Source organism: Podarcis vaucheri (assembly GCF_965113315.1).
Source record: "Podarcis vaucheri genome assembly, chromosome: 8".
Classification (NCBI taxonomy): domain Eukaryota; kingdom Metazoa; phylum Chordata; class Lepidosauria; order Squamata; family Lacertidae; genus Podarcis; species Podarcis vaucheri.
Window position 1 is genome coordinate 56348605 of NC_138766.1, and position 24319 is coordinate 56372923.

The window sequence follows — 24319 nt, forward strand, 5'->3', positions numbered from 1 at the left end:
AAGCAGTTTGTCTATCTTGAAATGACGACCACTCAGCTGTATCTACACAGCAGTTAATGCCTTCAGATTAGCAAGACTTCCATTAGCAGAAGTCATGCCAATTCATCCACAGAAAGGCTCCCCCACCAGAGGTTTAACAACTCTTAACTTTACAATCTTATTGTGCTTGCCTTTCTTGTAAGGTAAGCCTTGGTTTCCCTCATTTTATAGATAGAGGGTTTACAAGCTGAAATGCTGAGAGCTATCCAAGGCCGTGCAGTGCGCACAACTGAATCAGGCTATGTACGCATTAGTGGCTTAAAAACGTAGTGAAGGTATTTCCCTTCCTGCTGTGATTCAAGTGACATTTGCCCCTTGCTGTACACATCAGAGACGGGTAAGAGGGTCTCTTTACCCAATGTGTATTATCCTGTTTGATTCCCTCCCATGTACACACCCCCGAACACCTCTCCACAAAGCTGACATTTGCACATGTGCAACAGATGCCTCAAATGTACACAACTGGCTGACCCCTGCAAAGTGAATGTGGCTTGTTTCCCGGCTGAAGCAAAGCTGCTCTGATGAAAAATGCAATAGACAGCACTTCTCAAGAACTTACAGAACCGATATAGATTATGGCTAAACTGGGGTGGCACATTCCGTTTTGCCACTTGAGGCAAAATGGGAAGCCATGCCTTGCCCTGCTGTTGCCACTTCTTTGCCTACCTTGTCACCTCTGCTGCTGGCTTTAATCTTGAGTAAGATCTTGCTGAAATCACACACAATCTGTCTTGCTGATATTGGCTCTGCTTCTGTGGCGGGGGAAAGGCACCCATAGGGCTGCTGCTTTGGGGGCTTCTGCTGCCTGAGGTACCTGCCTCAGTAAGCCCAAGGGCAGAGCCGGCTCTGGGTTAACCTCATGTGTATGTGGCTTCAAAAACTAGCAATGGGAGTGCACTGGATGCAAAATAAATGGTGATGTGTATACAGCCACAAAGCTGATCCTGTATAGTAACTGTTATGTGTTTGGAAGGTGTCAGTCTGGATGGTACCCTGGGTCCCTTTCCAGTTCTCCGTATTCTGTATCTGTGGGGGTAGAATGTTTAAGAGCAAGCTTGTCAAACTAGTTCCATTGTCAAGGCAATGGCTTAAATACCACAATTTAGCATAACCAAAGTTGCTCTGTGCCACAGAAGGGTCTTACCCCCACTGCCTCACCAGGCTGCTATGTAGAACAATAGGCTAGTGTGTGTGACAGTCAGTTGGGTCCAGAATGCTAGAAGCTGCTAGCATAACATGCGCTGGGCTTTGGGGGCTCCCCTGGAAACCTAAAGGAGAAGCAAGATCTGTTGGGGTGTCATGGCTGCCAGCCTCTCCATATGCTCAGGTTGTATATGTGTGTAAATAAAACCTTATCTCCAAAAGACACCACCATCTCCATTGGCCCTAAGGAAGCGGAACCCTGGGGAAGCACCAGAACCCCTGTTTCTCCTGGCTCCGAGACTGGGGTAGTGTAACGCAGCACTGGAGCAGGTGGCTAGAGTATGGATCTTCAGAGGCCTTCCTTATGCAATCAGGGTTTCTTTTCCCCATTTCACTAGATCTGCCCAGGAGCAGGCGAGCCAGACTTGGGCAGGCTTCTTGGGGGCTGACTAGGCCCCGATGGAGGCTCGTGAAGGAGCAGAGCTGGGACCAGAGTCCACTTGGCTTAGCTATTTTTATCCCCTTGCTTCGGTCAGAATAATTACTCCCCACCCACAAGGAAGGCGCGCAGCTGCTTTCCTTGGGATGACCGAGCTCGGAGCCGCGGACCGAGTCCCCTCCCCTCCGCGCCCTCAAGAGCCCCGGCTGCGAGAGCAAGAAAGAGCGCGTTCTCCCGCTCTCGGAGCGGGTGTGTCCGCACTGCCCCTGCCCTTGGATCGCCTCGTCGCCGTCCTGCCGGGACCCGCCTTTCGGTTTCCAAGAAAGATTCCCCCCCCCGCCATCCCGGCTCCCTCCCCCTCGCCGGCCGGCCACCTTCCCGACCTGCTATGCAAATTTCCCGGGACCAGGAAGTGAGCGGCGAAGCCTCAGCCCCCGGCAGGCTGCGAAAGCCGCCCAAGTTCCTCTCTGCGAGGGAGCAGGACGGGCGCTGGGCAGGAGGAGGAAGGCGGCTGGCTGGTTCCCCTCGGGCGCGCTCTCAGTTCCCCTGGGGCCGAGAAAACGGAGCGGCTGCCGGCGAGGCGCTCCCGCCGGGCTCGGGCTCTATCCGGGCCATTGGGCTGAAGCAGCGAGCGCGGACTTCCCAAGCTCGGGACCCCGGGGAAAGTAAGTGGGCTCCCCTTACTCTCTCGGCAAAGCCCCGGTTGGGTGGCGGGAAGGAGCGGCGGGAAGGAAGGTGGCTTGGCTTCCGAAGGACGAAGCCTGGCGATTTGAACTTATCCCGCCGCTTCCGAAGCATTTTATCCCGCTTCCCCGCCGCGCTTCGGGCTAAGAGCGTCGGTGCTGCTGCTGCTGCTTTTAGCCACGTAGCAAAGTCCTGCTGCCCTGCAGAGAGAAAGCTGAATCTTCGCTGGTTGGTTCCTCCTAATTTCCTCCATGAGGTAGATGCCCCCGGTCTAAAAATCTGTGGCTTGCTTTAGTGCAAGGCTGCGGCGTGCCTACTCAAGAGTAAGCCCCATTGAGTTCAGTGGAACTTACTCGCAGGTAAGCGTGCATAGGGTTGCAGCGACCCTGATGTCGCCCAGGGCAGGAGCACCTGGGCTCGTGCTTGGCCAAACCTGCGCGAACAGTGGTGCAGCTCTTCGCCTTGCATTTTGCCAGCCAAACAAAACTTTCGCACATGCAAAGAGGGGGGAGAAAGGCTGCGCGAGGTATGTCCCGAACAAGGGGAAAGAAGGCGTGGCCATAGATTTCTAGATCGATTACAGGAGTATTTCTCTATTGTGAAGGGGCGCGGGGGGTGGAGATCAGTGAGTAGAGGGTATTGCTGGAGATTGGGATTCCTATCAACCGTGAAGTTTCCTGGGAGGAGGGCTTTGATAAATCCCTTTCTCTCAGCTGCAGCCTTTCGGGCTTTTGTATCATTTTTAGATAACCACCTTGCATAATTCAGCTGCGGTAATATGCCAAGGGAGCTTTTATTTTTCACCAATAAGCCCTGAAATCTGATAAATGCTCCTTCCCTCTGTGCGCTCTCTTTTATTAAAATGAAAATTATTAAAGTTCTGTTTTGTGAACCATATGCGGAGCACATTTTTAAAAAAGAGGAAGTGTGGTACTAATTGGACAGTGCGCGCGCCTGACCCCTAGAGGAGCTTCTATTTGGACCCCAGATTAAAACATGTTACAGTAGTTTAGTTAAAAGGAAGTAGCGTTATTTTCGCAGTGGCTCGCTTTTCCTTTAGCCTGCGGGAAGGGGCGTTTATCCGGCCTATTCTCTCATGTGGTGCTGATGAATTCTTAAGGTCATCTGACTGGTTGTTTTAGTCCTTTGTAAGTACCGCTCACATTTTCCTGCCTTCTTGTTACGATCGGAGTTTGTTTGCTTAAGGGAAAAAAAACTTTGGGAACTCATCTGATATTGATGCATTATAATCTATTGTTCCCCACAGGCACTCTGATGACTTTTCTTTTTTGTTAAGCTCTGTTAAGTAATCAAAAGGTTTAGTAAAAGTAAAGCTTGCAATGAATCACCACAAGTGCTAGTGTTTTGTTTTGTTACCTTTCATGATTAATTTGTTGGATTTAGAAATCTGGGCGGAACTAAAGTTAACAATTACATAAAAAGGAATCCTAAAGCAAACAGATATAATGCTGGGTAAATTAAGGTTTTCATTTGTTTTATTCTAAGCTTCCCCAATTGGTATTTCACAAAGTTGGTATTTTCTCCAAAACCGGAACAGCTGCAAAAATGGCTTCCTGTCTTCTTAGCCACGCAAAAGGGAACCAACCAAATATATATATATGTATTAAGCACTGGTGCCTTGGGAAGCAAAGGCAGGAAACAAAAGTGTTTGCTTTGTTTGTTTACCCCAGAGTAGAGAGCATTGTGATATTAAAGTCAATCAGTGATCAGGTCTACACATACTTAGCTGCAACAATGCTACCTCATAGGTATCCACAAACTGTTCTCTGAATAGTAAGTCGTTTAGTCCTTGGCTATATAAATGCAATGACTATTGTACAATTTGGGAGTCACATCTAGTAAATGTATTTGCAGAATGATCTGAAATAAACGTTGAAGGCAGTGGAGGCTGGTCTATTAGCGCAAATGGGACTCTGTCTTACCAACCACCCTCAGCCAGGCCTTACCTACTACTTATACAGTAATCAGCTTCTTCCTCCTTAGTCTCAGTTTTCCTCCTATAAAACTCAGCAGGGAAGGAAGCAGGATGGTGAGAAAACTAGAATGAGTTGCCTCTGCCTACCATTCTCCTGCCTCACCAGTCACAGGAGGCATCAAGCCACTACTGGTTGAAGGAGAGTCATGACAAGATGGGGACTCTGTACACACACTCCATAGAAGACAGAATGATAAAGTGCACACAAAGATTGTGCCAAAAGCCCAAGCAGCATCTTGTGCTGTAGCTCCCCACGGGGTGCCCTCCATGCTACAGTGGCTGCTGTAGTACAGTGGTACCTCAGGTTACATACGCTTGAGGTTACATATGCTTCAGGTTACAGACTCCGCTAACCCAAAAATAGTGCTTCAGGTTAAGAACTTTGCTTCAGGATGAGAACAGAAATTGGGCTCCGGCGGCGCGGCAGCAGCAGGAGGCCCTATTAGCTAAAGTGGTCTTCAGGTTAAGAACAGTTTCAGGTTAGGAACGGACCTCCAGAACGAATTAAGTACTTAACCTGAGGTACCACCGTATGCTGGTTTGAAGTAAAGTACTGAAGAAGAAATAGATCACCGCTTTTGATAAAGTTTTGAATCATGCAGAGTTAATTTAAGGAGGGGATGGCAAACGTGTGTTGCTTTTGTTGGACACAGAGTGAAAAGTTAGTTTTATTCACATTTTAATAAAGAAAGGCTTTGCATATTCATAGCTGGTAGTGACCACACACTTGACCAGAAGAACAGACATTGTCAAAAGGTTTTCCACTCCAGAAGGGACAACGTACTTAAAATGACATACTCTTTTGTGGCATCGTAGAAGTGTAGCAAAATATTCATAGATCTGATTATTTTTCACCTATGTCAAAATTAATTGCTTTCTTTTTCCATGGCAGTTTTTGTGGGATAAATAATGACTAGCAGCACACTGTGCTTTAGAAGAGCGATTCTTTCAGTCAGCAAAGAGTTAAGGGGTTATGCATAATGGACTTCTAAATAAAAAGTGAGTGTACTTCCTCAAAATAAAAGTCGATGCTTGTTTAAAGGGTTGCATGTAGAACTAGAGGAATGAACATGGGTTCTAGTTACCTTTGCAAGTGAAATAATTCTTCAGGGGTTTCTGCCAGTGAACTTTTGGCTTCGAACTGGCTTTAATTACTCAGCTGTACTGCAGTGACTTCCCTTTTTTTGTATTTCTGTGGACATTTTTCGTTTCCAAATTTCAAATGATTGACACTTGAGAGGTTTCCGTGCAGCCGTGGTTTGTACAGTCACAGCTAAGGTGATTTCATCATGCTTGGAAAGAAACCCCAAGACAAGGCATCTTACAGTACTTTAAACCAGGAATTGAGAGCCTGTGGTCCTTGGGACCTGATTGAACTACAGTTCCCATAATCCCTGACCATGGATTTGCCATGCTGGCTGGGACTAATAACAGTTGGAGTCTTAACAACATCAGACTACAGTGATACCTTGGGTTAAGTACTTAATTCGTTCTGGAGGTCCGTTCTTAACCTGAAACTGTTCTTAACCTGAAGCACCACTTTAGCTAATGGGGCCTCCTGCTGCTGCTGCTGTGCCACTGGAGCACGATTTCTGTTCTCATCCTGAAGCAAAGTTCTTAACCTGAAGCACTATTTCTGGGTTAGCGGAATCTGTAACCTGAAGCATATGTAACCTGAGGTACCACTGTATCTACTATTTAATGCATGGCTGCACTGTTGAGTGAACTTATTTTGTCAAAAGAACCTTAAGCTATCATACATGGGGGCTACCGCTGTACAAAAGAAGTTTCCATGCTTTTAATAGCTGTGTAGCAGCTTTTAATAATATTTATATATAACACAGGTATAGCCAACATGGTGACCTCCATTTACCCAGGCAGCTGTTTACCATTTGTGTACCATTTGTGTACTTGCCATGCTCTAGTACTTTGAGACTGCAATCTTACACCTACTGAAGTGGAAGTAAACCCCACTGAACTCAATGTGTCTTACTTCTGAGTAGACATGTAGCAGATGACACTTCTAATCCCATTCCACAGAGTGGCTGAGGCAACCCAGCCAGATGCGTATTATTATTAAAGTCTTATTATAAAGTCTTATTATTATTATTATTTTATTCTACTGCTTCAAACATCTGGTCAGTTGTATCATTATCTGGTAGAGTGCATGTTCTGTTGAAGGGACCATTCCGCTACCCGGTTGCTAAAGATGGTGCCACAGTTCCTTTTGTTGAGGTTTCATTATTTCATGCAGGAAGTCTGTTTTTTTAAAAGAATTTCTTTCAACTACGTTGGCATTAGAAGGCTGAAGAATTTTGAGGGAGTGCTATGAGCTCCCTGTTCTCCAGTGGTTTCTCTTCCTCCTCCGCAGGGGATCGTTTCCCCAAAAAAAGACAAATTGAAAGAGAAAACACAAAACACTGCTCTGCTTTTCCAAGGCAGGGGTGAGGTGGGGAGAGTCTAAATCAGAATCAATAGAATTAATAATGAAATTTATTGAATTTGCAACACGCAGTTCCAAAAATACTATAAATGCCATTTAATTAAAGCTTATAGTGGCAGACTGTACAGGTGCTTTTAAAAATATATATATAAAAAATCACAGATCCAGTTCTTGCCAGAACTGTAGGAATGTTGATGCAAGGCATCAGTTGTCATGGGTCTTCATTTTTATTTTTATTTTTATTTTACATAGGATGATGACAGAACACTTAAGAAATGTGCTTTTCATGATAATGCACCAGGGGATGTCCTCTAGGGAACCGTTCTGCATACAGTCGCTGTGTTGGTGACTGCAGCACTATAATGACTCCTCTTCCTCTCCTTACTCTCTTTCTTCACTTTTCAATGGTGATTGTTTCAGTTTGGGAATGGAAACTAGCTAGAGCTGCATGCATGCTTACGAGCTGATCCCAACTCTGATGCGAACATGATATTATGCATGCACTTCTATTTTTATTCAGAGGATGTCTGTCCTGCCTTTCTCCAGATAGTCTCAAAACAGCTTACATTGCAAAGCACTAAAATACAATAACCAACACACATGAAACAGCACATAAAAATAGATAAAATGTAGTTGGCAATTAAAAGCCCTAATAGAGACAGCACTAAAGGCAATTAAAAGGATCTCTGATCCATAGAAATCTATTAAATGTGCAAGGGAACAGAATGAGCTTTGCTTGGTGCCTAAAAGCTAGCAAGCAAGAGATGTTGTAGCTTAAACCTTCCCACTGGAGTTGATGGAGATCCCGAAATGAAAGCTTCCCTGCACATCACCTTTTATATCTCTCCATCCCCCTTTCCCCTGGGATTTCATGTCAGCTAAACATTTTCTATTAAGCTACCACTTCACATAGTGGTAGTGGTACCACCCCATCCTGGCCGATGTGACTAGAATCCCTATATTTGACCACTAGTGGATAAAGTGTGTGTGGGGGGGGGAGATGCTATGTTGTAGGCCTGGCCCCCCAAAGAGGCTCTATGAGAGTTCATTCTCTGGTCTGCTCCTGTGACTGTGATTATGGTATTGTTCTCTACTGTGGGAGGCCTGGCTTCAACTCCAAGCTTGTTTCCAGTAGGTTCCCCAAAAAGTAGGTTTTGTGGAGGCCACAAGTTTATCTCCATAGGGTACATATTGAGCCCAAACCTCTTATTACCCATTGCTTACCTTTCTCTCCTGCCTCCAGCAACCATGTTGCTGAAGACTTCATTCTTGTACAAATGGCTTCCTTCCCTTTACTTTGCAAAAAGCTAGTTCTCCTCCCACAGGCACCCAGCATGTTCCATTTAGTATTGTTAGTGTTTACTGTGTGGAATCACTGGCACCAAAACAGGAATTGAACCCTTTTCCTGAGAAGCTTCTGGGTTCTACCTGTATATGCCTTCTGCCTGCTGGGGCCTCTGGTGGAGGAAGCTGAGTTTTCTGTTCCTGGTTGGGTGGCAACTTAGAAATACTAGCTAACAGAAATAGATCTCAACACAGCGGAGACGGCTATAACCAGGTGACCTTTGTGCCTGCTCAGTCCAGGTGCTGTTGGAGGTCAACTTTGAGAATTCTGAGAAAGAGAACCTATCCAGTTGACGCCGACACAAAACCCTACACGCACACTGTAAAGAAATATAAATTTCACCACCACCCCTCCCCCCATTCTTCTTGACCTTATACTGTACTCTACACTAATGTCTCATAACAAATGTAACTGACCTTTAGAAAACCTGAACTGTACAACCTGAAAAATGAGACAAGGCATGTACTTTTGTAAACCAAGAAAATCTTTAATAATAAAATTATTATTATTATTATTATTATTATTATTATTATTATTATTAAGGATTCTGCTTTCCCTTCTTAATGTTCTTTATCTTTAAACTGGACTTGGTCCTTCACATAGAGGGCTGTGTTTTTTGCCCGCCCTTCAGATAAAGGGTTGTCACTTGTAAAGAAGGACACACGCTCACCTTTATTTCTGGGAGCATAGTTGTGCGCTGTGTGTGAGATGGGTGTGCTGCTATGGTGCTGTTGACTGGTGGCATGCATGCATAGCTAATGTGCAGACGTCCTCAGCATGCAACGTTTTTAACAAGCTGCTGTCTTGCGGGGGTGTTGTTAGTTTTTGTTTCCACAGGTTTTGAGTTGTTTGTTCTGCTGCTCAAAGTTTGTACAACACTCTTCCCCACTTCCCACCCCCCCCCCACGTCATGTATTGATATGATAGCTTGCACACTGGAAAAAGCAAATTGGTGGCCATCAACCACCATCATTGGTGGCCAGTGTGCAATATTCATGGAAAGTGGGGAGAGGGAAGGCAGGCATCATCATACTGGGGACCCCAGTAGCTTCCTAAAGATGCTGTGTGCTACTGCCAGACCTGTGTTTCCTTACCAACAATTAAATGCAAGGGTGGGGGACCTGTGGTTCTCCTGATGTTCCTGGATTATCACTTGCATCATTCCTGACCATTGACTTTTGTGTCTGGGGCTTATGGAATTGGAGTCCAAACATCCAGTGGGACACCAGACTAGGTAGGGAAGGCTGATGTAGAGCAATGGAACAGACTTTCTTGAAAGATGGTGGGCTTTCCTTCATTGGAAATCTTAAAGCAGAAGTTGGTTGGTCATCTGCCATGGATGCTTTAGTTGAGATTCTTTCATTGCAGGGGATTGAACTTGATGACCCTTGGGGTCCCTTCCAACTCTATGCTTCTGTGAATGGTGTTCTGAACAACTTCAGCTTTGTCAATGTATGCTAGCTATTACAGATTATTCTTTAAAATAGCCTGCGGCCATTCTGGACTCCATCCTCCAGTAGTAGTTCAAAACATTTGGAGGGCACAAGGTTGAACATAGGAATGCCTGCTGGATCAGGCCAATGGTCCATCTAGTCCAGCAACCTGTTCTCAGTGGCCAACCAGATGCCTGTGGGGACTTGCAAGTAGGAGACCTGGGCACAAGAACACTCTCCCTTTCTGTGGTATCCAGAAGCTGGTCTTCAGAAGCATCTGACAGTGGAGGTAGAACATACCTGATATAGCTAGTAGTCATTGAAAAAGACTGCTCTCTAAAACTTGAGTCTAAAATAGGGTTGGGGAATCGGGTATTACCAAATTCTTATTTCCCCAGTGCTATTTTTCTAGAAAAAGCCGTGCTGGGACTCACCTTGTTCTCTTATAATGGCAATGGCACCCACTTGAGAGATGCTGGAACGGAGTTCTGGCTTAAAAAAGCCCTGCCCCTAACCATTGTGGCTCAAATTTGGGGTGCGGGTGGGGCAGGGCTTGTAAGCTACCACATATCAGCTCAAGGGAGGTGACTTCAATCCTGTTTTATTCAGGGATTGGCTGCTTGATGAAATTATCCAAGAGGGATTCAGTTGTGCAGCTGATCCAGCACTAGCTCATAGCCAGTGACTCAAGCCTGCTTTCTGCAGGGATCAACTGTGGGGAACTCATTGGTGCAGTTGAGTCACCCATGTCCAAACTGGGACCCATGCTGGGCTAAATTTGGTCTGCAGACTGGAGTTTCCCACCCCTTTAGAATATTCTAAAAGAAAAGTGAAAGATACTATGATACATAGGCTGCTATGGTGTGTGTGTGTTCACACAGTAGCTCTGTTACTCTAGTAAAGCTTTGATAGCTTTCATAATGTACATCTCTGGTGATCTGAAGATTTAATGTATTAGTATGTTATGTTTTTGTAAATGTCAAATCTGTGACAGTAGTTAAAGATGCTATTTCATGGGTGTAGCCAGGGGGTGCAGGCAGCGGGGCAGCTCCCCCCCATCAAATAAATAAATAAAAATACTTAACTAATTGAATTACAGACAACTTGGTGCTGCCCCTCCAAATACAAAAAGCCTGCCCCCCTAAAATAACCTTTATGTTTTAGGCTATGTATCGTATACACTTCACATCCATCAATCCTGCTCTTATGCAGATATCCAATTCAGAATTCTCTAAAACCAGGCAAATATCTTGGCTCCCCCCACCTCCAATGATAGGGCTCAAAGCGTGACTCCAAACCACCTGACTCCACTACCTGTTTCAGGGATGGGGAATCTGTGGCTTCCACATGGGAACTGAAGTTTGTTAAGCATTCTGGTTTTGCCTGCAGAGTGTGGATTCAGAAAATCTCTCCCAGACTACCACTACACCTAAGTCCCTCTGGTTCTATGCAACTTAGACAACATTTTAAAAGAGAGTAAATGTTGAGCTTGGAAAGCCCTCTGAGTTAAATAAGAGGTGTGTAGACTTCTAGTCTGTGTACAATAAAACATATGGAAGGTGTGCATTGATTGGATTTTCTGAATGGAATCTACGTTCACATGTAACTTTTGGGCACGCAGCTTCTCATACTTATGAACCTATAGCTTTGTAGATATACAGAAGGTAGCACATCAATGTTTTCTTAGCACATAAGAATCTTATACTGGGTAGGAGCTTCAGTCAAACACAAGTCTCCTCTGCCTTGGGCTTACTGTACCTCTATTATATTATTCTATTTTCCCCCAGGCTTGGTACCCAATATATGTATTTTTAAATTGAGATATTGGCAACTGAACCTAAACGCTTCTAGTGCTGAGCTATAGTCCCTCCTGTGTGACTATTAATCCCATAAGAATTTAAGAAGAGCTCTGCAGGATCACACCCAAAGCCCATCTGTTCCATCATCCTGTGCCTCATAGAGACTTACCACATTTTGTCCATACCATCCATAATTATGTTCACCTGTACCACGTCCCTTTTTACTCTGCTCCCCCCCCCAAAAAAAATAAAAAGCCCAAAACAATGAGGATGAACCTGTAGGATGACTTGCCCCAGCCCCCTGATCATTTGGGTTGCCTTTTTATTCACGTTTTCTAGTTCTACATTATCCTGAGTTGTCATTCGTATTCCACGTGTAGTCACACTACATGTTTATGGAAAGGCCTTGGGCAGTTTTGCTTTTCATCCTTTTCATAACATGGAATTAGCCTCCCCCCCCCCCCAATGAATCTCAGTCTGCCTTTGAGAAGTTTCTTGATCAATCTATATCAGCCCTTGACAAGATTGTACTGTTTTCTTCCTGCCTTCTCTTAGTCGCTGAGATTTATTACTGTGTGCAGACATTCGGATGTCATGTCATGTTTCCCATAACAATGTTATGTTGTTGCATTTCGCTAAAACATTTGTTTTAGAGAAATGCAACAATAAATTGTTGCCATTGAATAGAGTTTAGCAATATATAGAGCCTAGAAGAATACATTTTCATCTCTGATAACTGCAGGTTACAAGAGTTGCCTTTTTGCTAAGTCTCTTCCACCTCAGACTTTCTGTTTAAATGATTTATTTGCAAAACAAAGGTGGGAAGCATAGGTTGAGAGATGCTGGAGATTCAGATGAGGAGTGAAAGTCCTTGCCATGAAGGGGAAGGAGGAAGTGAAAAAATCTTTATTTTGAGCTCAACCAAGCTAATGGATGCAGAATTGGTAAAGCAGTAACTGCAGTTGTGACCAATTTAAATTGGTTTAAAAAGTATGCAGGCTTTAAGTAATAGAGAACATGAAGTCAGCCTTACATTACTCTATTTCATACGAAACTAAGGCCTGGGGGCCAGATCCAGTCCAATTGCCTTCTAAATCCGGCCTGCGGATGATCCGGGAATCAGCATGTTTTTACATGAGTGGAATGTGTCCTTTTATTTAAAATGTATCTCTGGGTTATTTGTGAGGCATAGGAATTCGTTCTTTTTTCTTCTTCCCCAAAATATAGTCCCCCCCAAGGTCTGAGGGACAGTGGACCGGCCCCGTGCTGAAAAAGTTTGCTGACCCCTGCTCTATTTCATTGTTGAATGTCCCAGGAAGTTGTCCCCATGGACATTGACAGTTTATTGCAATGCTCAAAAGTCATCCAACTATAGATAGACAGGAAGTAGCTAACAGTTTCCACAGGCGTATCTGGTATTGCCCCAGACAGACATGTGAATCTCCTATGATGCTACTTACTTGCGTACCTCCAATGTACATTGGTTGCCTATAGTTGAACTTGGAAGCACGTAAACCTCTTTGGCTCTCATCTGGCTTGATGTGTGATGCTAGTGAGCAAAGGGTTTAGAAAACGGTAGAAACTGAATGAACAATATTTATTAAAATATTTGTATACCACTGTGTGAGGGCAGCCACATGCTCCTCAGCCAAGCAGGTTAAAGAAAAGGAGGGAGGAACAAGCTGTAGTGGCGCCTGGCCCCCTCCATCATTTGATTAATGCACACCTGACTCCGGTCCAGTGTTGAAGGCAGGACGAAAGAGAAGTGTGGGGAGCAACCAACTGCTGGGATGTAATGGGTGGGACAGACATGTGAATGACAGACTCCATCATGTCTAGTTGTGACTTCCATTTAATGAATAATGAACAGTCTCATGAGCAGCCTCTTGCCCCATTGCCTGCTGCCTCTTTCTCTTTCTTCCTGTTGCTCCCATGCACACACCCAGCACATGCAGTTGTTTCTCATCTGTTTCTTTTGCTGCATTTGCAGATTCCAGTCTTTAGCAACTTTCACTTCACTCCTGCACAAGTACAAGAACAGAAAGTACACTATGATAGTCAAAGGCCTTCCCCCCTTTCTTTGCAATAAGCAGCTCACAAGAAATATTTCTGGGAAGAGTGGGAAAGCATTTACAAAAACATGAACAACTAAGTAAGCAGGCACCTCTTTTAACCCAGGCTTCCCACCTATAAGGCTACCTGAGAAGAATTAAACAAGGAGCACCAGAGAGTGCACTTCTCACAGTTGACCACAGGGCTGGCCCAAAACATTTTGGTACCCGAGGCAAACCACAAAATGGTGTCCCCCCCTCCCCACCAAGGAATAAGGGGTGAGTGAAGATCTACATCAGGAACAAGGGCAGACTGCATTGTGATCTGTGGCCCCTATGGATTCTGCCACATGAGACGCTTGCCTCACCTGATGTGTGGGCCGGCCCTGGTTGACCAAGCTTATCACTTTTACTCAACTGTCATGCATGCAACACTTGCAAGCCCATCCCCTCCAAATGATGGTTTTAAATAGGAAAGCACTAAGAAGAAAAACAAGTTGCCTTATTATTATTATTGGCATATTACTCAGGTACATAGTTTGTTTCACACACTAACTTCCTGACAAAATAAATAACCTGAATGAGAGTGGGTTCTTTCATCAGGCCTGTCTTTGCCTGAATCCTCCAGACAGAAGGTGTCAGTTTCTTGTCCACCAAGAGTTTTCTTCTTAAGCCTTATTTTATTTCCCTTCCCTGAACTACATTGTATAGCACCTACCGTATTTTTCGCTCTATAACACGCACCCGACCATAACACGCACATAGCTTTTAGAGGAGGAAAACAAGGGGAAAAAATTCTAAAAGAAAGTGGATGTATGATTTTTGTGGTTCATGCTGTGGCCACAGACATGTGATCTGACGGTGAGTTTGGGGTACCCCAATGCAAAAATCCTGAGGATCCATGTGGATCCATGCTTTGTAACCACGTTTCTACACCACTGCGGCCCCAGGCAACAGTGAGGGCGTGCTATGTGATCTGATGGTGAGTTTGGGGTGACCCAATGCAAAAATCCTGAGGATCCATGTGGATCCGTGCTTTGTAACCACGTTTTAAGTGGGGAGGGAAGGAAAAGCACTCAAGGGACAAGGGACACGCGTGGGGTGGGTGGAGAAGGATACTGTTAATAATGCAAAAGGGGTATAAGAGGAGAAGGCTCCTCTCCTCTCCCACTTTGCTCCTTTAAAGAAAGCAGGCTCTGCTTCTCTCCCTCCTCCCCGGCTTAGCGAGCTGAAAAACTTTGCTGCTATTTAGCCAGCTGAGTGGGGAGGAGAGGGACAGAGAGGGAGCCAACCGGACAGGAGCCGCTTACACTCGTGTAAGCGGCTCCTCTCCTCTCCTGCTTTGCTCCTTTAAAGCAAGCAGGCTTTCTGTCCCTCTCTCCTGCCCACTCAGCGGCTCTTCTCCTGCTTTGCTGTTTCAAAGCGAGCCACAGAGGGAGGAAGGAAGGGAGGAAGGAAGGAAGGAAGGGGAACCATGGATCCTCTGCTCACGACTGCAGCAGTTCCCCCCGCCATCCGTAGGCATTCGCTCCATAACACGCACAGACATTTCCCCTTACTTTCTAGGAGGAAAAAAGTGAGTGTTATGGAGCAAAAAATACGGGCTTTGCTTACTGTTCTGCTAGGATAGGGCCCATTCAGTTGTCTTCTTTATTGTGCATTCATGAAGATTTGTGCTCATGATCATAATGTGATTATAGATGTTCCTGCTTTCAATACTGTTTGCCTCTTCCAGTGTTAGAAACTGAGGTATGAAAGTTTAATGGCACATTAAACCTAGGTTATGGGCACAACAATGGAATGTCTGGGCACACTTTTTTTATAACAAGAATACGAAGCTGAAAGTATATGAACTGTGGTTAAAATATTATGTTCATTTTTTACATGGTCTAGTCCTTCCCCTCCCCCCCCCCGATATTCTTAAGAAGGTCTCTTCTTCAGTCTTCAGAGAGTAGATGGAAGTGGGGGCAGAATAAGGTCCTCCTTTCCTTCCACTCTGCAGTTTTAATCTGAAATCTTTGGCGCAGTGCTGTGCCCAGAGTTCATAAACTGCTTGTGCTAATTAAAATGCGCCTAGAACAATGGGAGTTTCGAACACTGGCCCCTGCAACCACTTTGAGAAGTCACACTTCTTCATCTCCAAACAGTGCATGCCTCATAGCTTCCTGCCGAAATCCAGTTGCTTTTCTATACCACAAATGTTTCGGGGGGTTGTTTTTGTCCATATTTTGTTGTGGTATAGCACTAAGGTGCCCCTCCAGACAGCAGTAATGTAGTATTGAGAAAGCACCTTAGAACACTTAATAAAGCAGAATTATGTGTGGAGCATCTGGTATAAATTCACCCCTAGTGCACTACTGTATTATTACTTCAATGACATATTACAGAATACACTCACAAAAAAAACCACCAGGCTGGAGGGGCCCATATGTGCAAAGATAGCTTCATACCCCCACCCCCACTTGAACACAGAGTACACCGTACTGTATTCCTCCACTGGAAAAAAGAAGCAGAGTGATGACAGATCTGTTGGCTTTAAGAAACAGGGGCAAATTACTCCCCTTGCCCTGGGCTAGGAGATCAGATAAGCTGAAGTGTATTGCTGAGAGGGTCAATTGGTTACGCAGGCAGTTAAGTGGTGCATGCAAGTACACCATGCATTTGTTGCAATCTTTGCTATTGCAAGAGGATAATTAGTGCTCGCTAACTATGCCTTTAGGGAAGGGAGTCAGTCATAAAGGGAAATGACACAAAAAATGTTAGTTCTTGAAATAGGGAAGTACACAGCTTTTAGGAGCCACAGGCCTTTAGAGCCTATTCCCCCACCATCTTCCACCCAGACAAAAAACGTCAGATGCCTTTTCAAGTTGTGAAACTCAAACTACAGTAGTATTAATGGGCTACAGTATTAATGGGCTGGTAAAGGACTCCTGTCTGAAATCCTGGAGAACCGTGGCTAGTCACCAGTGGTCTCAGTACCTGGTCCTACAGCTTGACTTGCTATAAGGCAGCTTCGTGTCTTCTTATGAAATGCATGATCAACTTTGGTGATAACATAACCTACAGCATAAGCCTGTTCAGTATCTGATGAGAGAACACTTGCCATGTTGACCTACCACTTTGTGGCTTAGCACAGGAATTATATCATTTAATTACGCATATAGACGTGACAGACTCCTGAAACATCTATTTCTGGATCATGGTTGAAATATTTTTCCTATTCCACTTTCTGTTTCACTTAAAAAACCCCCCAACATATTCCCCTTTTCACAGAATTGTTCAGTCCAATGATCTGTTAAAAATGAACAGTAAATGACAACCCTTCCTTATTAGTGCAAACTCCAATGTGAAATCATCACACTTATATACTGAGTATTTTTCCATCCTCCACACTTCATTAAGTTGTATTTAATGGCTTCCACCCCCTAAGAAACTACAAGAGAAGAGGAACAGAAATTATTGATGTTACAAATTCACACTTGTCTCTGAAACTGAGGATTAGGAAGTGGTCATTTTTACAGCTGCATACAGATCAGTGAAAGATTCAGTGGGATTCTTGTGATTTTGACAGGATATCTGAAAGACTACTTACTCCCTTTATGGGTTGCTTGTAGGCTACATTAATATTCAGAGACCTGCTTTTTAGCTAAATATGTTTGGTTGGTGGGAACATGAAGCAGGGCCTTCTCTGCAGCAGTCCCTGGTTACTGATCTCATTAGCCCCATCCCTACTGGTTTTTAGGTGAGCAGTAAAAAAGAAATGTATTGTAAGCCCCAAAAAGTAATATAAATATATTCTCATTATTAAATAAAAATGTCACTGCCCAGGGTAAGTGACCCTGTACATTGCAAGAAAAAGGGGGATAATTCAACATGGGAATACCATTGAAAGCATCGTTCTCTCAGACATCTGTAGTCTTGGTTCTGACACATTGGCTCCTACCCATTGACAAAAGGGGAATACTTTTTAGTGCAACCAACTAAAATTTCACAAATTAGTGTGTGAGCTTTTTAGTTTATAGAACTCTTCTTCATACGAAAAGGGAGACAAAGCACTCCATGATGTAGATGCCTCAAAGTCTTCCAGTTGTAAAAGTCTTGAGGGGTGAGTGGAGATGGAAATACACCTTTGAGCTTAATTTGGGGTGGATAATTAATTTTGGTTACTCCATGTGTAGCCTCCTGCTTACAACTTCCAAGTTTTCAGCTTTCTCCTACAGCTGCTTCAGATTTGAAGTACCGTATTCTTTGCTCTATAAGACTCACATTTTCACTCCTAAAAAGTAAGGGGAAATGTGTGTGCGTCTTATGGAGTGAATGCAGGCTGCGCAGCTATCCCAGAAGCCAGAACAGCAAGAGGGATGGCTGCTTTCACTGCGCAGTGATCCCTCTTGCTGTTCTGGCTTCTGAGATTCAGAATATTTTTTTTAATTGTTTTCCTCTTCCAAAAACTAGGTGCGTCTTGTGGTCTGGTGCGTCTTATAGAGTGAAAAATACGGTATTTCCTCCTTGAATTTCATTGGTGGGGCTCATTTATGTAAGAATAAGCAGATTTTGTGAGCAAATAAACTCTGTGCTGGAAACTGGTGCACTGTCACCACAGCCAATCAGAAACAAACAACCACACTCTAGGCCGACCCCAACCTCTCTCACTCCCGCACAAAGAGAACCCGCACAAGCGATGCTGACACAAAACCCCACACATACATTAAGTAGAATAGAAACATCGCCATCCTACCCCCCCCCCACTCACCATGCCCCCCTCCACCTCTTTCGCCCTTTTCTTCCTAAGGTAACACTAATGTCTCAACAAATGAAACTGATCTGTAGAAAATGTAACTTGAAAAAAGAGACATTGCACATACTTTTGTAGACCAATAAATCTTTAATGAAAAATATGGGTTTTTTAAAAAAAGAAACTGGTGTACTGTTGCTTACCACCAAGTTTTGCCAACTTGGTTCATTCCAGATCAGCATTGGAACGTAATTTCTCTGGCAAACTTTGTACCTGGCAGAAATAAATGTTACACAGCAGAAATAACCCTAGCTGTATCATGTCCTCATTTCAGAATTTTAATAGACTTTACTGCAAAATGGCCTAGAAAACTTGTCAGCCAGTGCATAGGAAGGTTCCCCCCCTGTAATTTGTAGATAAACCAGCATGTAAGAGGAAATAGGAAACACTTATTGTGTTAGAGATAAGGCCATTAATAGCTCAGTTTGTATTTATGTCTGAACTGTCCAAGATGAGTCAGCATTTTAGCCTTTTTTAAAAAAAAAGTAAAGCGAAATCCTTGCAGAAGTCTTTCTTTCTAAAATCATTTATTTCCTTTAAAAACAACATTAACATATATTGCTTTTCTTTTTCTTGTGAAGGAATACAATCCTATCTTAGGTAAATATGCACTTATCTATATACATTCATACATACAGAGAGAGAAACTTGGCTCATGGTAAGAATTGTTTAAGCTCAGTCCTTTATCCTCCTCTTTAAATCCAGTTGGTCAAAATCAACAATCTGAAGATATGTACGCCCAATTTCTAGAAGTTGTGCAATATATCTTAGTGTGGGAACAATTTTATGTATTCATTCTATCTTGTGCTGCCCTCAAATCTGATATGATGAAGACGACATAGAACATAAGACCAATACAACGAAAAACAAAATGGCATAATATACTGCATCAAGGTTTTTAAACACTGCTGGTTTAAGAAATGCTTTTAAACAAAGAAACAAAGTGGCAGATAAACTCATTAAACAAATGTAAGATTTGTTCATACCAGATCAGTTTAAATGGTCCAGCAAATGAAAGCGTTCCTTGCCAGCCACTACAACATAGTGAACTTGTTTGGGGAGCAGATTCCGGAACCAAAGAACAGAAGAAATCCCCATCCTTTCTAGATAATTGCTGCAGCCCTGATAGAAGAGAGATTGAGAGAAAGGCCTTGGAAGATTTTTGCTACATAACCTAGACAACATAGATTTTTGCTTAATTCTTATTTATTCCAACAGGAAAATATGGGATGTATAAAATCCAAACGAAAAGACAATCTGCAGGGAGATGTGAAGACTGAACCAGTACGTAAATCTGAACGAACTATTTATGTGAGAGATCCAACGTCCAATAAACAGCAAAGGCCAGTAAGTAGATTAGTTTCAGGGAAGAATTCCCAAGAGTGAGATCACAGCACGACTGGCATAATTTAAATTTTTATTTAAAACTAGGGACTGCCTCACTGCTCGCACCATTCGCCAGCCTCCAGCCCCCACAGAGCTTCCCCTTCCCACCCTATGCAAGCTTGCTTTCCACCTTCGCAACCTCATTTCTGAAGCCACTTCCATTGTACAACTCCCTATTTTCACCTTCATGCTCATGTCAATCCCTCTCCACTTCTTTTAGGCATCTCCTGTTGCACACAAAGCACCCCCATGGTAACCTCCTATGTCTTCCTCCTCCCACATATTACATCTACATATTGCACCATCTAACCACCTTTCTGCAAACCCTTTCATGCCCCTGCTTTCATCTTTAACCCCATTCCCATGCCTCATATGCCCTTTTTTGCAACTGCCTTTTTTCCTCTCCCCTTTCCTTTTCTCAACTCTCCCTTGTACACAAATCATGCCCCACATTTTCTCCTTTCTATCATATTCTTCAGCCAACTTTGCACACAAACACCATTCTCGCCTTTTCCTTGCCTCCTCCTCCTCCCTCTCTTTCTTCAACTGTCCCTTGCACACAAACCACCATTTCCACACTTCATCCTCTCTCCTATTTTTCAACCCCCTTTGTGCACACACTCCATGATGGTATATGTTACTGTATCTGTAAGATAACTAGAATCTTAAGAACAAGCCTGTCAGTTAGCTTGTTCAGTTATAGAAAGTTCAGTTCAGTTGATGGATGTTTTAAATATATAGATGTTTGCTTGTTAATAAGATACATATTCTAAATTACTGCAGATGAATCTGAAACTTAAGGCAACACAGAGTACCAGAAGTATTATACATTGTGTACTATGGAGTATTTGAGGGTTCATCACCCTTTATCTCTCTCAGATGAGGAATGGAAGAGAGAGACATTGAGTACAGTGAGAAGGGAATAACACTGAAAGGAAAAATATATGTTTTAAACAATGGCATAGGTGTGAACAAAGCAGAGATGGAGATGCACTGAGGGGTTGTTCTTTAAACAAACAAACAAGTTTTAATAAAGAAGAATACAGAGGTGGCTGCAGCACAGAAACTAACACCCAAAACTGCTTTGAGACCCTCTTCCCCTTGCTGTATGCCATAGGGAGCCAGTGTGGTCCCTTCCAGTTGTTTTGGAATCAATCGCAGACAGCATGATGAATGGACAGGGATGATGGGAGCTGTAACCCAGCAGCATCACTTGAGTGCCATGCTGCCTACTCCTTTTTAAAGAAAGTCGCAAAAATGATTGAGCAACATATCTTAAATGCTTCCAAGGCATCACTGTTTCAAAGGCACATTGTGCTTTATGAGCCCAGAGAACTTGTGTCTATAAAAGAGGCTCTGTGTCTGTTAAGAAGATTTTGTGCACACCCATAATCACATGGAGAAATACTAAAACATACAAGTATGAGCGCCTGGTACATTTTTCTGAAATAGCAGGAACATTTTTTTTTTCAGTTGCCAGAGGCACAGGATTCTATGTGACTGGATCTATATGCATCTTGCTTCACAGTTACATCTCTGTGAGCAAGCTGTGCTCCAAGGACATGCTATAGCTGCTCATATACATCTGACTATAAACTGAATCTTGAGTGATGGAGTTACAACCATAGATCCACTGACATTAACAGAGGATCTTTCTTCCTGACAGGCCTGGAGTCAGTGCATGGTATCTTTAGGCAGCTATTGGAGCCCCACTTCCATGGCTGGACTCACTGTTGACACCTGCCCTGGTCTCTTCCTTAAAAAAATAATTAAATAAAAGTAGGTAGCTGTGTTGGTCTGACACAGTCAAAATAAAAATATAAAAATAACAAATTATCTAGTAACACCTCATAGACCAACTAAGTTTGTTCTGGTATAAGCTTTCGTGTGCATGCACACTGTGTATCTGAAGAAGTGTGCATGCAAACGAAAGCTTATACCAGAACAAACTTAGTTGGTCTATAAGCTGCTACTGGACAATTTTTTTATTATTATTTAAATAAAAGTGTTAGTGCTTTCCAGTGAACACTGGGCAGCTTATCTGAGGACCTTGTCCCTTTTAATTTCCCACTGTTCTCCAGAATGATGGTACATCAGGGTCATTTTAGGAAATTTAAACAGTGGTTCCCCCTGACCCAGTGCCAGGTTCTTATTGGAGCACTACTGCAGCCCTCTGTTAGGTAAGCCCACAGAATCACTGACCTAGCAGAAGGCCCATCAGAAATTTATCCACCACTTTTTGTAGACCATTGGAAAATTAACTAGCAATTTTCTATCTTAAATTTATGAAAGGGGTTGTTTTAAAAGTAAAAGCAGTTTTGTGTCCTTTTGTGCAGCTGTTTGTTTTTTTTTTAAAAAAAACCCTCTCAAGCATTTATTAAGCATCAGCATACTTTCAAAATACAGTGGTACCTTGAGTTACAAACGCCTCAGGTTACAAACTCCGCTAACCTGGAAGAGTTACCTCGAGTTGAGAACTTTGCCCCAGGATGAGAACGGAAATTGTGTGCCGGTTGCGCAACAGCAGCAAGTGGCCCCATTAGCGAAAGCACACCTCTAGTTAAGAACAGTTTCAGGTTAAGAACAGACCTCTGAAACGAATTAAGTTCGTAACTAGAGGTACCACTGTATTCAGTTTTTGTTCCATGCTTGCAAAAAGTCTTTTTCAACAGTTAATGGTCTAACTGCTGCTAGGTTGCCCAAAGGCTGGTTTCAGACAATCTAGAATCCTGTGAGCAGCTGTCTGCAAGGGAGTCCCATTCAGCATAGTGGAACTTGATTCTAAGCACAAATAGGATCAGGCTGCAAGTCACCCCTTTCAAGAAGCAACTCTGGATTAGGCATATTAATAAAGCACTTGTCCCTCGATAAACATAGAGCAGTTTCCCAATTAGCTGTATTTCAGAACATGTGCTGCTTCTCCTGTAAGCTGCAAAGGTGTTGACTGCTAAAGGCGTGTAAACCGTTACACTTTGTCTCCTAAGAATCTCAGTGTAGACGCTATAAATTATATCTAAAAGCTGCCAGAGATAACAGAGTGAGTCATCATTAAAAAAATAGTATAGTTATGTTTTAAACATGTTCTAATTTTATAAGTGTGCATTTATATAAATATGATAGTGTTATAAAACAATTTTTAAACTCTTCTTCTTGTTGTTTTTCAAGGCAACTGATGATATCCTTCTGCCAGGTCAGAGGTTTATAAAAGGTATGTTTCTAAAAGGCAGTTGGTTATTACTACAAGTTGCTGTTTTGATAGACTTGAAAAATGAGTAAGAATATCTTGCTTGAATTTCTGTATTAGCAGAGGAAAAGGAACATCAGGACCTTGTGGTAGCCTTGTATCCTTATGATGGCATTCATGAAGATGACCTGTCCTTCAAAAAAGGAGAAAAAATGAAAATTCTGGAGGAGTAAGTATCGAAATAGTCACCGCTCTGTTTGTTGCTCCTAGATCACGTTTATGTGTGTGTTGCCACCTAATAACTAGCATTATGCTAGTTACTTATACATATGTACACAAGCTTTCTATTTGGAAGTTCCATGTTTGTCCCAAACCCCAAATGCATGCCTGGATAAAAATGTCAAACTACTTATTGGGGTTAGTCTGACTAGCAGCGGAGAGTTTTGTGGCACCCTATCTTAAGACTTGTGTTAGTTTTTGCTCCAACAGACTAATATAACTGCCTCTCCAGAAAATACTAATCAAAATGCGGACAAGTTGATGCACAGCAGAATGGGCTGAGCCTCCTTGTATTTCTCTGCTCTGAATCATCGGAAATTTATTTTTATAATTGCATGATCTAGAATTCAACTTGCAGCCTTCAGCAATATGGGCATGTTCTTGGAGGAGTTGATTCCAGAAATGTCTGGTGGAAAGCAACATATTTCTCCCTCCGGTGAAGTCTAAGCCTTTTTGGATGGCACTGAAGATGATCAGTACCTCTTTACAAAAGATTCTTTTCTTTTTCTTAGACATGGAGAATGGTGGAGAGCCAAGTCCCTTTTGACCAAGAGAGAAGGCTTTATCCCAAGCAACTATGTCGCAAAAGTTAACACCTTAGAAACAGAAGAGTAGGTTCATATATTGTAAATACTTGATTTTCTACTTTGCGCTGTGCACTTGAGAAAGACAAAGAAGGTGTAACTTTTCCCCCATGATACTTTACAGATGGTTCTTTAAAGACATAACCAGGAAAGATGCAGAAAGGCAGCTTCTAGCACCTGGGAATGCTCCTGGATCATTCCTTATCAGAGAGAGTGAAACATTGAAAGGTGAGCTTTCTGTATTTCATTTGAATTAAAAGGAAACTCAGCCTTCTGCCTTGATGAGCTCAGATTTTTCCAGTAAGTTCTCTTTTCTGTTTATGTATGAGTGAATTTACTAATTATCTGTCACCAAAGAATGATGATAGCATTTTCAATTTACATTTAGCTTCGCCCCCATTACTAAAAAAAATCTATTAGCCTGATAAATGTGGCTAATAGCACCAAATTATTACAGAGGAACGGGCAGACAAAGAGGGAAGATAGCTATAGACCAAGTATTTGCCTTAAGCCGTGTTATTCTTTTTCTATATATATAAATTTTATTGGTTTTTACACATATTTTCCAGCATATCATCCTTTTAAACATCATTTCAAAATCTTTGGCTATCACAGCCTAAGACTTCCTTCAACCTCAACTGATGGTTTTCTAAAATCCTTTCTAATTATGCATTTTGTTACTACATTTATTGCTATAAATTCAAATCTTATTACCTATT

General features: G+C 43.0%; 1 protein-coding gene across 7 annotated transcripts in view; it reads left to right on the forward strand.

The window, feature by feature from the left end:
• The first annotated feature begins 2008 nt into the window (after positions 1-2008).
• Positions 2009-24319, forward strand: part of LYN (LYN proto-oncogene, Src family tyrosine kinase) — a 43576-nt gene continuing 21265 nt past the window's right edge. Inside the window, exons 1-6 of one of the 7 annotated variants that reach the window (XM_082233862.1) lie at positions 2009-2286; positions 19386-19514; positions 22719-22761; positions 22861-22966; positions 23529-23627; positions 23725-23828. In XM_082233862.1, the coding sequence (XP_082089988.1) occupies positions 19392-19514; positions 22719-22761; positions 22861-22966; positions 23529-23627; positions 23725-23828 (475 nt within the window). In that variant the 5' untranslated portion in view covers positions 2009-2286; positions 19386-19391. Of the gene's footprint in view, positions 2287-3354; positions 3454-19385; positions 19515-22718; positions 22762-22857; positions 22967-23528; positions 23628-23724; positions 23829-24319 lie in introns of those variants that run through there. The other 6 variants (XM_082233865.1, XM_082233863.1, XM_082233860.1 and 3 more) reach the window with 6 other exon arrangements.